This window comes from Pseudorasbora parva, chromosome 23 (genome assembly GCF_024679245.1).
Source record: "Pseudorasbora parva isolate DD20220531a chromosome 23, ASM2467924v1, whole genome shotgun sequence".
NCBI lineage: Eukaryota > Metazoa > Chordata > Actinopteri > Cypriniformes > Gobionidae > Pseudorasbora > Pseudorasbora parva.
Window position 1 is genome coordinate 20,988,365 of NC_090194.1, and position 15,846 is coordinate 21,004,210.

The 15,846-nt window shown below is 38.5% G+C and overlaps 1 protein-coding gene across 4 annotated transcripts in view; it reads right to left on the reverse strand.

Annotated features, from left to right (window-relative positions):
* Window positions 1-15,846, reverse strand: part of ppip5k2 (diphosphoinositol pentakisphosphate kinase 2) — a 73,598-nt gene that overhangs the window by 25,174 nt on the left and 32,578 nt on the right. For all 4 annotated transcript variants that reach the window (XM_067433145.1, XM_067433148.1, XM_067433147.1 and 1 more), the window contains exons 18-25: window positions 14,288-14,470; window positions 13,628-13,769; window positions 4,819-5,042; window positions 4,581-4,708; window positions 3,471-3,585; window positions 3,222-3,329; window positions 1,650-1,766; window positions 1,240-1,410 (exon numbers count right to left, since the gene is read on the reverse strand). In XM_067433145.1, the coding sequence (XP_067289246.1) occupies window positions 1,240-1,410; window positions 1,650-1,766; window positions 3,222-3,329; window positions 3,471-3,585; window positions 4,581-4,708; window positions 4,819-5,042; window positions 13,628-13,769; window positions 14,288-14,470 (1,188 nt within the window). The remainder of the gene's footprint in view (window positions 1-1,239; window positions 1,411-1,649; window positions 1,767-3,221; window positions 3,330-3,470; window positions 3,586-4,580; window positions 4,709-4,818; window positions 5,043-13,627; window positions 13,770-14,287; window positions 14,471-15,846) is intronic.

Sequence of the window (15,846 nt, forward strand, 5' to 3'; positions counted from 1 at the left end):
CACTAATATATAATCAAATGTTAGTTAATGCACTATGAACACCTGTATTGTTTAATTAACATTAACTAAGATATTTTGTATACTGCTGTAAAAAAATGCTCATTGTTAGTTGATGGTGATGCTAATGCATTAAGTAATGTTAAGAAATTAAACATTATTGTAAAGTGTTAACAAATTTAAAAGAAATATTTTAATTAGTATTTTAATTTAAAGTGTCCCTATTATGCTTTTTCAAATATTATCTGCCATATAGTGTATTTATAGCCATTTGTGAATGTAGAAGATGTGTAAAATATCAAGATTAAAGTGCAGGACAATTAAAGTTATTGTCTGCTAAAAGAAAGAAGCAATTCTGAACTGAACCTTGAACGCATGTAAACCTATTGTAGGAGACACCAAAACAAAATTAGGAACCTTTAAATATACTGTATTTTAGGGACACCTAAAGTCCAGCCACTGTGAATCTGCTTTGAGACGATCTGCTTTATAAAAAGTGCTATATAAAAATAAAGGTGACTTGACTTGGTAATTGAGTCTGTTCAGCATCTTACTAGTGAAGCCATGAGTTTAATTCCAAAACAGCATCACCACCTAGTTGCTGAGAAATATGATGTAGCTTTTCTGTCGCAAAGTTATTTTATTGATAAAAGTTGCAGGGAAGTGTTAACACTGTCTGTGCTCCTGAATTTTTCCGGGTTGTTGAGTGACTTTGTGTGTGTGTATGGCCATTTTTTTGTGTCATATGAGGACATGTGTATAATGACATGGGTATTACAAAAAGAGGGTGAAATATGAGGACATTGGCCATGTCCCCACTTTTTTAGAAAGTAAAAAAGCTGAATATTTCCTGTGAGGGGTAGGTTTAGGGGTAGGGGCAGTGTAATGGGATAGAAAACACGGTTTGTACGGTATAAAAACCATTTCGCCTATGGAATGTCCCCATATGTCACAAAAACAAACGTGTGTGTGTGTGCACGCGTTTGCTGTAATGAAGGCATTTTCTAAAGTGTTACCAGAGATTTTTTTGTAACGTGCTTATATATAAACTGTAAAGGTTTGAGTTCTGTGTAGATAAGCCTTAATTCCTGAACTAATGATTGTCTGTCAAAGCTAAGCTTCTATAGATGCACAATAAATGTATGTATGGAAGAATAGTAATACATTGGAAATTACTTGATTTGATTACTTGAAGAAACGTTTTGAGAGAACCTTTTTAAATGACAACATATGATAACTTACTTCCACAGAGCCAATCTTTTTGGAGCGGGGAAGAGGGGACTTCCGGTGGATGTAAATGGGATCTGACACCATGGGGCGGAACATCATAAGGGCCCGATCCGGCTCGTCCCGTTTGGCACCACTGGCCTCCTCATCACTGTCATTATGGGATTTCTTCTTGGAGCCCTCATTCTAAAGAGATATTCAATATTTAAGTGCGTTTGAGATTGAAGAGCAAAGCGTGAAAAACACTGCAAATGAAAACAATTAAAAGTGAATCAATAGCAACTCTGAAATTAGATGGAATGTTATTTTATCACCAAGTGTCCCCTTACCTCAACAAGAAGAAATAAGCAGAACAAAACAAAAAGATTTCTAACATTGAATCTAGATTTCTAATTTCAAGACAATAGTCATCAGTCACTGCTAACCTCTCTGGATGCTGGTCTATATCCAAATCCAGATGGCAGGTTTTTATCTTCTTCACAGCCTTTAGCTCCTGGACTGAAATGAAGTTCCACATGGAAACGGTCCTCTGACGAAGGATCCTACAAATCCAAACCCCTCATTAACAGGATATTAACAGGCTCACATGTCTGTCCTCATACATCACACACGTCTAAATACCCTATATTCTTAGATATAAGACAAGGTTTGTGTCCTTAAAATAGGCTGGAAAATGGGGGGGTCGTCTTATATTCACGATATAGACAAAATTATAGAGGAAAGGGAGAAAGCAGGGGGAAACAGTAGAGGGCGCCAACACGATAGGCTATGTAATTAGTGATAGTGTTATGAATTAAAGCTACACTGTGTAACTTTTTCTTTAGTTTATTCTTAGCTAAAAACACTTATTTCTTTCAAAAATGTGTGCTCATTAATGCATATTTACTTATTTTAAGTAATAAAGTATTCTCGTAAGTTTATAATATGTTATTGAAAATACATACGGGTGAGGGGTTTGAATGCCGTTCGCCATGTTGCCCCTCCATCTTGAAAGTACATTAGCCAAAGAGGGACATACCCGTAAATTCAAGCTTCGCTTTTCGCGTTTTAACACTCGATGGCACCGAGTCGAATGTAAAGAGGGGGATTGCCATGTTAATCTTGGACTAAATCGGCCACCGTAGGAGTTCAAACGAAATCAGAATTGAGAGGAACAGAAACTAATATTCAATGGATGGTCATATACCTTTTCACCGCTAGATGGGGGAAAATATCACACAGTGTCGCTTTAAATAAAAAGTAAAGTTCTGCACTGCTGTTCTTATTGCAACACCAGAGTTTGGTTTGTTTCAAGACTTTAATGTTAGATGTGTTTGATTAGAAGCAGATGGCTATTTTATATCCACATAATTATTGTATTTTTGTGAAAATCAATTTGGAATTGGTAAAATGTGCCTGGAAAAAAATATGATAAGAAAAATCAACATGCCTGAAAATTGTAAAGATGACAAACATAGATGCACAACATGTTGTGTTTCACACTGGCCCCTCAAGCAGAGCTGAAGCAACATGCGCGCCCTGTGCTTTCACACTGTAAATACATACGAGTATCCGAACGATCGGATTGGTCATCTGCATTTTCAGAATCCAACTCAGACTCGAACTGATATGGATGATACTGAAGATATTAATAACTCTTTGTAATTGCTTTGGAATTATAGTGAATGCTCGTGATTATAGTAAGAGGTGCTACATTTACGACACGCTTATGATGTTCAGCCAACCACAATGCACTAGGTCAGCTGGCCAATCAGAGCACACTACGCTTTTACGACAGTAGTTTTTCAACGCAAAAAAGGGGCTTAAGCAGGTATTAAATCTGGTAAATCAAGTCTTGCAGGCCGCAAGGATGCTCAAAATACACACACACAGAGTTATGACAAAGATCCTTCAATAAATTTCTTGGGTATCAAAACACAGAAAAACAAAAGCTGCTTATAAGTATTTTATTTATGATTTATGGTTTCTGTATTGCATGTGTGCTGACATCCTGGTACCTTGTTTGGGTCTTCATAGAGCATAATGACTATCTGTGTCATGTAGTTGAGCTCACTGACTATTTTAAGGTAATCCATGGCTCTCCTCCATTGGTCATCTTTGGCCTCCTAAAAGTAAAATGAAAAAAAATTCCTTTTAGCAGAAATACATTTTACTTGGCATAGCAAAAAAACAGCCAGAATATTAGATTGTACTTATTACATTTACGTTACATACTAATATGAAAGATTATATAAATAAAGACATACATCACAGAGGGCTCCATAACGCAAGATAGACAGAAGTGAGTGTACGTGACTCTCACTAGTGAAGTAAAGCCTTGTCCGCACATGGCGTTCTGGAGACATGACTCCCCTGGAATACCTGTGGACAGAACAATCAACTAAACCTACAATTCCGGTCCAAAATTCACCCAAAAAGTGAAAGATTAACAGTCACATATTAATACATTAAAGGGGTCATGACATACAGGTTATTTATCTCCCGGGGTCAACTTATAATGCAAGTTTTACACACCAAAAATAGAAATGTAGTATTATCTGACAATTTTGCACAATGTCCACAATGTCCATATGAATGAAATTCTTGTTTTTTGTGCCTTCTTTTTTAAAGCGGTCATCACATGAGAAATAAAATTTGCCTTGATCTTTTGACATATAAGGGCTCGTTTCCACCGAGTGGTATGGTTCAGTAAAGTGTGATTCAGAACTGTTAAACCCTGATTCAGCATGCATTCCCACTGCCAATAGTGCCCTTATGATAGGCGTGGTGTAGTTACAACTGTCAACCAATCAATGTTCAGCAGTGAGTCTAGCTCCACCCTTTAGTACCGGACTACTGTGCTAGGTACCCCAATGGAAGGGTGCCAAAAAAGGGTACGGTACGGTACGGTAGTAAGGTACCATTCTCAATTTCTTAAAATGAAAACGGCAAAAAATTGTTTATAGTACTGAACTCTTAACTTTAATCAAGCTCAAAAAATAGGTTGTATTGGGTGACCTGTGATTGTATCTGATATTGGGCTTCACACGGGCAAATACATTTCGATATGCCTGCCTCCAGGGCAAGGCATCTACAAATGATTATAAAATCACAGCATAAGTTGCCAGATATTTGCCGACACTGGATGTGATCGTCACATCAAAAAGAAGCCATTATAATCAATAACGTGGTCTAGACACTAGATGCAGTTGTGTCTTCAGTTTCATTCTTTACTTGAACAATGAATGTCATAAGATCAAGAACAATTTTATTCCTTCACATCATAACATTAGTTCTTGAACTGTATATTGGCTAGTTTTTATATTGTCTACATAAGATCTCTTTTATGAGTGTTATTTTGTCAGACTATGTCTTACACTGGGTGCAGTTTATTAACAGTGTCATCGTCTTGTGTCCTCTGTAGGTCAGAGCGGATCTTGCGGATAAGAGGTGTACAGTAACCTTTGGCTATGTCCAGTTTCTCAGGCTGAGAAATACCGTATTCCTGACAAGAGCAAACAAGGACATACAAATAAAATATATGTGCCATATAAATATACCAGCTCTCATAAATAATTTCATAGATTTTTGATTAAAAGCAAAATTACATTTTACCTGTGGGATGACAATGTCAGCCAGTGCTTTGGATAACCGGTAAATTTCCATGGTGTTGTCAAGCTTCAATGAGCTGTTGTGCTGCACATCATATTTGATGCAGTCATAGATATCGGGTATCTTGCTGATGTTGTATCTTCCATTCTTCATCTTAAAATCTTTCTCAAGTTTAGACCACCGACGCAGCATCAGCTCAAGAGTCTCACTGTGGTACAGCTGGATATCTACATTTTTTTTTTTTAAAGAAAAAAAAGGTGCCACTGAATTAAATGCCCTCAACAACACACCCTCGTTCCAAAGCCCTGTAAGCCAAAGATATGTCTGCCAATATGATGTTAGCTGTAGCAGCAATACTAAAGGGATTTGGTATTGAAAAACTAAAAAAAAAAAAAATCACTTTTAATAATCTGCATACATCTAATTCTCTCACAATAAAAATGCCCATATTAAGAGACTTTCATAGGGTCAATGACACATGAGGATGAAATGCATTTGCCATTTTTAAAAGGGGTACTTCAGCACTGGGAAGATTAATGTGTATTTAAACTGGGTCATTTATGTAGCAGAAATGAGAAGTATATTTTTTTAATTTGGTGCCTTCTAGACTGAGAAAAGACAGAAAATGTATTTTGTGGCTCATATGGATGAAAGACAATAACTTCCAGAATGCACTTGCTTCGCTGCACTACGAAGCCATTCCCAAAGCCACCACTACTGGATTACTGGATCACTTGCCCTCCATGTTGCCTCTACTGTTGTTTTAATTTTCATAGTAATAAAATAATTTAGTTCAGTTAGAGAACAGACACTATAATTCAAAACTGAATGTGTCTGTTCAATATAGTGCGAGTCGAATGAGTGTCACAGCACAAACGCAGCAGGAGTCAGATTACATTTGTTACAAGCGAAGAGCTGAGATGAGGCAAGGCAAGGCTATTTGATTTGTATAGCACATTTTATACACAATGGAAATTCAAAGTGCTTGAGAACTTTGAATTAAGATGAGCTAAGGTAAGCGCGGCCGGGGCATACATTCACAGCGCGTTTTCAGTCTGGTGCGTTTTCAGTTCATGCCTTTAGTGGCTTAACTTTCATAGGAATTCATTTGAAAAGTTGAAACACTCACTTTGCTCCATGAATGCCCGCAGCTGCCTGAGCTGAGTGCTGTGAGTTCGATCACTACTATTTACTAAAGACACGCAGTGAAAAATTAGCGCTAAAAAGGCATGGACAGGGTTATTTTTGCAGCTGACCTTAGTCCATATGCATTTGTAGGAATTTCTCTTTCAGATGCAACATTTATGGGAGGAGAGTATTTGAATGAATCATGCAAGGTGTTTGCGCCATTATGTCCAGCCCAAAAAACGTCTTAAATTAGACTAACTGGTAGATTGTGTTGGTCATTATTGAAATTATCCGGCTGCGTCTGTGTTCATTAATTTGCATGTCGTCAGTAGATCATGTGCAGAACTTTCTAGTCCCATCTGATTGCTTATGGCAATCATTGGTTGATTACTCCTGGCTGATTGATTGTGCCTGATCGATTGCTCCTGTCTGCCTGCTGCTGCTGCCTGCCTCAGCGTTTGTAGCTCTGTATAGCTGCGTTTGAATCTCTATTTGATATATTTTCTTTGTTATCTATACTGCTAAATATAACTTACTCATCACCATATAGTGTTTAATATAGCCTATCAAGTTAAATTTGACATCACTAGCTTTTAATCTAAATCACTACCACACTTTAGTTTTTCGCTAGCCTGGTAGCTTTCCATCCCGGCATCCCGGTCTCCTGTTTTCTGAGTTCTTTAGACAACTCTGGTGAGTTGGATTATTAAATAGACACCATCAAACAAATGTGGTAAGTTTTGGATTCATCAACAAATACAGTAAGCCATGTCTTCTTCTTCTGTCATTGTCACTTGCACTGCATGCTACATGTTTAGCATATCTATCTCCGTTGGCGAACAGGGCTTCACATGTGATAAATGTAAGGAATTAATCAGGCTGACGGAGAAGATTTCAGATTTAGAGACACGCATCCAGGCTTTATGTGAGAGTAGTGAGAATGTAACAGCTTTAGATACTGCTTTGGATGCGACTAGCTTCGTGAACACTCATTGTTTGGTTCCGGATGAGCCCTTGCTGCAGGGCTGGGTAACTGTGAGATGGCATAGTCGCGAATCAAAAAAACACTCTTCCGTTCTGATTAGAACATCAAACAGGTTCTCCCCACTCAGTGACGCACCCACTGAGGATCCTGTTGAAAGTGCCCTAGTTATTGGCGATTCTATTACACGGAACGTGAAAATAGAGACACCAGCCACCATAGTCACATGTTTACCGGGAGCCAGAGCGCCTGACATCAAAGCAAATTTAAAAGTGCTGGCTAAAGCTAATCGTAAATTCTCTAAGATTATTATTCACATCGACACTAATGATGTTCGACTTCACCAGTCAGAGATCACCAAAATTAACATTAAAGAGGTGTGTAAACTCGCAAAAACGATGTCAAAGGCAGTATTTTTCTCTGGTCCCCTCCCTGTTAAAAGGAGTGATGAAATAGTTAGCAGATTATCATCACTCAATGGCTGGTTGTCTAAGTGGTGTCTGCAAAATAACATAGGGTTCATAGACAATCGGAAAAGTTTTTGGGGCAGACCTGACCTGTTGAAGATAGACAGCATTCATCCCTCCTGGGCTGGTGCTGCTCTTCTCTCTATAATTTGGCACATAGTCTTAGAGCTAAACCCTGACTCACTGGGGCCCAGGTCAGGAAGCAGACAAACTGGCTAAACCAACCGTCTGCTAGCTGTTTCACGTCACCAAAGTCAGCTAATTCCCAGCACATAGAGACTCTTTCACCTAGATATTATCACATAGAGACTGGGTCTGTTCCCTGAATTAGTAAATACAAAAAACCATCAAAACCATTCAACAGTAAAAAATGTATTGATGTCCAACAAATAAACAACAGATATAATACAGACGAACAATTGCTAAAGCTTGGGTTGCTGAATATTCGATCCATTTTGCCAAAAGCGCTTATTGTTAATGATATGATTATAGACCATAACCTAGATGTGCTGTGTTTGACAGAAACCTGGCTAAAACCTGACGACTACATTACTTTAAATGAGTGCACCCCCCAAGATTATTGTTATAAACACGAGCCACGTCTGAAAGGTAAAGGGGGAGGTGTTGCTGTAATTTATAATAATATCTTCTATTTTATTTAGAAGTCTAGTTTCAAATATAATTCCTTTGAAGTTTTGGTGCTTTATGTAACGTTGTGTAGTGTAAATGATAAATCCCGTTTGACATTTGGGTTGGCTACTGTATACAGGCCACCAAGCACAATACAGACTTTATCAAAGAATTTGCTGGTTTTCTATCAGAGTTAGTACTGGCTGCAGATAAAGTACTAACTGTTGGTGATTTTAATATCGATGTGGACAATGAAAAATACGCATTAGTATTGGCATTTAGAGACATTCTAAACTCTATTGGAGTTAGAAAACACGTATCAGGACCCACTCATCGCCGTAATCATACTTTAGATCTAATAATGTCACATGGAATAAATGTTGATACCGCTGAAATTCTGCAGCAGAGCGATGACATCTCAGATCATTACCTAATATCTATACTTAATTTACCTAAGGCTGCAAAGCCATCCCCTCGCTTCAAATTTGGCAGGATTATAACCGCTGAGACTAAAGATTGCTTTGTGCATAACCTTCCTCATCAGTTCCATCTCTTCAAGCATTTCAGATAGCCAAGAGGAACTTGATGTTGCAACAGAAACTATTGACTCTCTCTTTACTAGCACTTTAGACATAGTTGCTCCCCGGTGCTTAAAGAAGATTAAAGCAAATAACCCAACGCCGTGGTACAACGAGCACACACTGGCCCTTAAAACAGCAGCCAGAAAAATGGAACGCAGCTGGAAGAAAACAAAACTGGAGGTTTTTCGCAATTTGTGGAAAGAGAGTATGATTGCATACAGAAAGGCCATAAAAACTGCCAGATCTGCTTATTTCTCAACTCTTTTAGAAGAAAACAGACACAACCCTAGGTATTTATTTGATACAGTGGCTAAATTATCAAAAAATAAAGCTTCAGCTTCTAACGTTTGTAAACAGCACAGCAGTAATGACTTTATGAACTTCTTTACTAGTAAGACTGATAATATTAGGAATACAATTATAACCATGCAGCCGTCTACTCATATCACTTCAGACAGAGCATTGTAGTTTCACTGAGGAAATTACAGTCATTCACTGCTATAGGAGGAGAAGAATTGGCTAAACTTCATAGATCCATAGAGGTCATAGATCCTCTGCTTATTATTAATTCATCCTTGACATTAGGATATGTACCAAAAACTTTTAAGTTGGCTATAATTAAACCACTTATTAAAAAAAACGCAACTTGACCCTAAAGAATTAGTCAATTACAGGCCAATCTCGAATCTACCGTTTCTATCAAAAATATTAGAAAAGGCTGTGTCTTCACAATTATGTTCCTTTTTAGAAAGAAATGGTATCAGAAATAATTTGTAACTCTAATGAGAGCAGTCTCAGAACTATCATCTGATCGTGGTTGTATCTCTCTATTAGTATTACTCGATCTTAGCGCTGCATTCGATACTATCGATCACTATATTCAATTGAATAGACTCAAAAATTACGTTGGCATTAGTGGAATTGCATTGGCATGGTTTAATTCGTACTTATCTGACCGTTATCAGTTTGTAGCAATAAATGAAGAGATGTCACACCGATGACAAGTTCAGTATGGAGTACTGCAAGGCTCAGTGTTAGGACCGCTGCTCTTCACCCTGTATATGCTACCACTGGGAGATATCATTAGGAAGCATGGCGTTAGTTTTCATTGTTATGCTGACGATACTCAGCTCTATATTTCTTCACACCTGGACGAATCTTACCAACTCACAAGATTAACGGAATGCATAGCTGATATAAAAAAAATGGATGAATAGTAATTTCCTGCAACTTAATTCAGATAAAACTGAATTTTTAATTATTGGACAGAAAAGCTCCACAAGTAGTAACCTAGAATATTGTCTAACACTTGATGAATGCTCTGTCAAGCCCTCGTCGTCAGTGAGGAACCTGGGTGTCCTCTTTGATACCAATCTCTCATTTGAAAGCCACGTTTCTAGCATCTGTAAAACTGCATTCTACCATCTTAAAAATATATCTAAATTACGGCACATGCTTACAATGCAAAATGCTGAACAGTTAGTACATGCGTTCATGAGCTCAAGGCTAGATTATTGTAATGCTCTACTGGCTGGTTGCCCTGCTTGCTTAATAAACAAACTCCAACTGGTCCAAAACGCTGCAGTTTGAGTTCTTACTAGAACCAGGAAGTATGATCATATTAGTCCAGTTCTGTCAACACTGCACTGGCTCCCTATTAAACATTGCATACATTTAAAAATTTTGCTTTTTACTTACAAAGCACTAAACGGTTTAGCTCCCCAGTACTTAAGCGAGCTCTTAACACATACTCCATCACGTCTACTGCGGTCTCAAAACTCTGGCCAGTTGATAATACCTAGAATATCTAAATCAACTGCAGGCGGTCGATCCTTTTCCTACTTAGCACCTAAACTCTGGAATAGTCTTGCTAGTATTGTTCGGGAAGCAGACACACTCTGTCAGTTTAAATCTAGACTAAAAACACTTTACAATGGCATACACATAGAACATTTTTAACTTTCATTATTCAAATCAATTGACTGATTGTTAGGCTGCATTAACTAGGTCAGCCGGAACCGGGAACAATTCCAATAACACCTGATGTACTGATGTACTCGTTGCATCATAAATAGAGTGGCTTCTACGCTAATGTTAGTCTCTCTGTTTATCCCGAGGTTTATCCCGGATCCGGGCCGTGCCGGATCGGATGATGAACCTGCGTCTGGACATGACCAACGCATCTTGGAGTGTCTGCTGAGACCGTGTCAATTGGTGTCTCCTCTGAATTTGCTTCACCGGGACGTCATGCTCAAAAAGCCCGTCTCCGGCGCAATAACTCCGACCTTTTAAGTATTCATACTCTTGTGTAATCGACACACACTATCCTAAATAAACCCGTCTCTTGCGTGATACCCTGAAATTTTGAATATTCTGATCTAATATGATTTCTGACCTGTAAGGTTGCCAGAATAATAATCATACACTGTTTGATAATTGGCCAGAGGAGAACTGGCACCCGACTGAGTCTGGTTTCTCCCAAGGTTTATTTTTCTCCATCATGCCCTGATGGAGTTTTGGTTCCTTGCCACTGTCGCCTTTGGCTTGCTCAGTTGGGGACACCAAAATTATGATCCAAGTTATTCAACTAAATATACAAATAAAATTTATGAATTAGGTTTTATTTAATTCTATAAACTATAATACGGATCTGCCAACATTGTCGCTATATGATAAATTTAAATAAGCTGATAACATCACTGTTTTCTCCAGAACGACTGTACAGCCAAATCTAATTTTGTTGCAATATTGTCCTGTTTGACACTGTGAAGCTGCTGTGTTTGACACAATCGCGATTGTAAAAGCGCTATATAAATAAAGTTGATTGATCTGCGTGTTTTTTAGAATCGCACTCTCGCACTATTTTGCCATGATTAGCAAATGTGGCCCCAATTATTATAAGTTAAAAAAAAAGTTTGCAGCTTTTTTGCAATGCAGATTTTAAACATGTTAATTACATGCATAGGTATGTCTTAAATGCATTTTAATATTTTTTTTAAACAAACTTATTTAAATTAGCCCAGGTCATATAGCGCAGTTGCGCTTCGGGCATCCCGAGTTCGAGTCCCAGCTTGTGGACCTTTTTGATCCAGTTCCCCTCTCGCTCTCCAACTTCACTTTCTGCCAACTAACTGCCCTTTCATAAAGGCAAAAATCCCTAAAATAAATCTACAAAAAAACAAAAAAAATGATTTAGCCAAGTACCGCTGCAGTCATGAAAGTGTTTATATGCAAGTTGACTAATAATTTGTTTTTATGCTGACAATTAAGTAAGGAATTATCCACGGCTAGCCATGCATTAAAGGATTTTAATGCACGGCGTAGAGGCGAAGAACCGCCCGACGAACCGCCCGACGCGAAGCGGAGGCTAAAAACAAGTTAAAGCTGTAACTGATGTTTTTTAAGAGACGGGTTAAAATGACGGTTGTTTTCTTAAAGGTCCCGTTCTTCGCGATTCCATCTTTCAAACTTTAGTTAGTGTGTAATGTTTCTGTTAGAGCATAAATAATACCTGTAAAATTATAAAGCTCAAAGTTCAATACCAAGCGAGATATTTTATTTAACAGAAGTTCCCTTTCAAAGCCTACAGCGAACGGCCGGTTTCTAGCACACTGTCGCTTTAAATAAAGTAGAGCCATCGAAATGTTTTTTTATGAACAAATTATCACATTTATTTAAATTCATTGTTGAGAAAGAGAGAGAGAGAGAGAGAGAGAGAGAGAGAGAGAGAGAGAGAGAGAGAGAGAGATGCGTTCACAATCTCTTCTTTAGCCTGTGTCAGTCTGAAGATCCCCGTTGCTTAAGCATATCGAACATAACTTAATGATTATTTAATGGATTTATTCAAATTATTTATGAACGACAGGCAACACTGCAGTGACAAGGCAATCTTTGTTTGAACTAATCACCCTGTAGCCTAGTATGAAATAAACCCAGCGTCAACCACAAAGGCTACTATAAAGACACATTACCTTTAATGCATTAAATTAAATAATAATAAAAGATTAAAAAACAAAAAAACAGTTGGAAATTTCGTTTTTGGTGATTGTTTTCGTGAAATTAGACATGGAGTTATTCAGGTTTATTAGGCTTGGAGGTGAAATTATGTTTCGCTTGCTTGTTGAGGTTCTAGATCTCAGTATGTCACAATGTCAGTATGTCATAGGGCTAATGTCAGTATGTCACGCAAAAATTAAGGTTTTACAGTAACGGACGCGACTGTTGATGCCTTATTTGTAGTCGTAGTGACCCGATTTTTTTCGTGTTTTCCTAGAATGGGTGACGTATTACAAAACATTTAGTGGTATGTGCCAATCAAATACAGCCGTGACACAAGTAACATGTTTAAAAAAATATTACTGACTTTAATGCGTTTTATTGACATCTAAAATAAGACAAAATTAGGCTATTTATTTAGGATTTTGTGTCACGTCAGTATAGGTGCTCGAGTCTGTCAGTGTAGGTGTCACAACCATCATAGAATGTAAAAAACGCACGACACACGGCGACATCTTCCGCAACTCGGTGTCATGTCAGTGTGTGTTGAGATAATGTCAGTGACATGACAATGAAGACCGCATGTGCCACGGATGTGCCAATACGCCCATAGTCATAGATATGTATACGTATACATATCTGCGCATAGTGACATATGTGCCATTGGCTTCTGTGTGTCACGTCATGTCTCATGTAACTTAATGTTGCCAAACTTACCATAGATATGTAACGTTATACGTATACATATCTATGATGCCACTGTCACTCTGTTTGCAAGCGTAACTGTGTTACTATGGTTACCAGTGTTTATAGTGGCGGATTAATTTCGAACTGTAATCAAACTGACTGGAACTACCTGTGCATTAAACGGTTTTACTGCACACTTTCCAGCCAATCAGAATCGAGTATTTAAACAGACCATGGTATAATAATTAATAATGCACTTGCACAATCCTTAACATCATGTCTACACAATATGCACCACTTAATATTTGTAAGTGTCCATCAGCACCATTTTAAACTTGTACCTGCTGATTTGGGGTCTTCCATCCTCTGGCGGATCTGCAGCGTTAGGCTCTGAATGAGGGAGTACACCTTATCACATGTCTTCACAGGGTTTTTAATCATCTGCATGGACTTCACAAGAGATGTGCTAGAGGTGGGCGCCAACTGGGCCAAAAATAAAACACACCATCACTTACAGTAACAGAAAAAAATGTACACTAGGTGTAAATAGTATCTTAGATAGTGGTAGATACTATTTGCACCTTTGTGTATTGTAGTATATTATAAAACAGTATGCAATAATAACAGTGTATTAAGTGTAATGTGTATATGATTATATATGTATTTAAATTGTAAATAGATGCTGCCTTACTGGGACATTATTTGTCTCTGTCCCTAAAGCCCTCCTTCCCTAACCCTACCTGATAAACACTTTATTCCCATTGTTAAATACCTAATATTGTTAAATATTAGGCACTTTATTTCCACTTATTTCAAACTCAAACACTCAAACAAGCGTTTCTTTTCTAATTTTGTCTGTCTGAACCAGATATTCGAGGGTGGAGTTACTGTAATTGGCCTTTGCCCAAATCCAGAATAAATGGGTGGGGAGGCACTTTGTAACATATTTCAGCGGCAAATTACCTTAAATAAGCCAAAAAAAACTTAAGATTGTCCCTAACCTTCTCAAAGTCTTCTGCAGTGAAGTCTCTGTCCTTCTGTAGAATCTCATGAAGTCGTGCTTTGACTTTCTGCTGGCAGCTGCTCAAGGAGTCACTGTCACTGTCCAGCAGGCCGTTCATATTGGCACTTTTTACCATCTGAACCAGGATGGGCGTCAGCTCTCCCTCTAATGCCAGCAAGCCCTGAGGACACCAGACACGCTCTTACTGCACTCATATGTCCAGTTGTTTATATAATAAAAAGTAAAAAGTATATTACAAATATGTTTTAATTGTAGATGCCAAAATAAACATTAAACATCAAAATAAAAATTAACGTTCACCCAAAAATGAAAAATCTGTCAATAATGACTTACCCTATTGTCGTCTGACACCCCTAAGACCTCCGTTCATCTTCAGAACACAGTTTAAGATATTTTATATGTAGTCCATCGAAAACACATTTTGGTCCATAAATAACTACGACTTTATTCAGCATTGTCTTCTCTTCAGTGTTTGTTTTCAATCTGCAAACAAATATTCGAACAGTTATGAATCAGCGTATTGATTCATGATTTGGATCACGTCACAAACTGTCACACTGCTGAAATCATGTGACATTGGCGATCCAAATTCTGAATCAATACGCTGATTCACAACCGTTGGATTCTTTGTTTGCGGATTGAAAACAAACCCGGAAGAGAACACAATGCTGAATAAAGTCGTTGTTTTTGTTATTTTTGGACCAAAATGTATTTTCGATGCTTCAAGAGATTTTAACTAACCAACTGATGTCACATATGGACTACTTTTAAGTACTTTTTTTTTGATAAGTTGCTAGGCAACGTGGGGGAGAGGACGCTGGCGTCGTCTGTTCGCCGCTTCTCCACCCACAAATGATCATGTTAATGTACTATTAGATTTAGATTTTATTTTATTTCCTTATGTTTGTGACTAGTCTAACAGTCAGAGCTACAATTGGGGCTGTTGCTGATTGCTGGCAGCCACTGAGAGGACGTTGTTCCTCGTTTCGCCGTTTTCCACCGCTTCTAATGTTTACGTTTGAATTGCTGCGGTTGGTTGGTTCTGGTTTGGTGGACATTTGATGTTTCTCGTCACGACTGCTCAATGGTGGTCTCCCTTGGGCTTAAGCTGCATGGTGGCTGAAGTTTGCACCGGGCTAGCGTCATCTGGGCCATCGTAATCGGCGTCCGGCATGATGTTGGGATGTTCCGCTTCTCGGCTGCGCCGCTGTTCCGTCCTGCATTGCGGCCGTGGAGCGGCTTGGACTTCTGCGCCGACCCCGGTGTGTCCACAGAAGTGCCCGAAAAAATGTTCTGCCTCCTGCATGGTGCTGCGGCGATCCCCATCGTTTGAATCGTCATGAAGACCCATCATCTGGTCTTCAGCTGTCCTGCCTCGGCGATGTCATCGGGACACTGCCGCTGGGAGAAATCTGAAACATGGAGTGGACCACAGTGTGCTGCGGAGCTAACAGAGACTTCCACCATCAGCTGTTTTCTGTTCACCATCAGCTCTGTTTCTGTTCACCATCAGCTCTGTTTTCTGTTCTGTTTTCT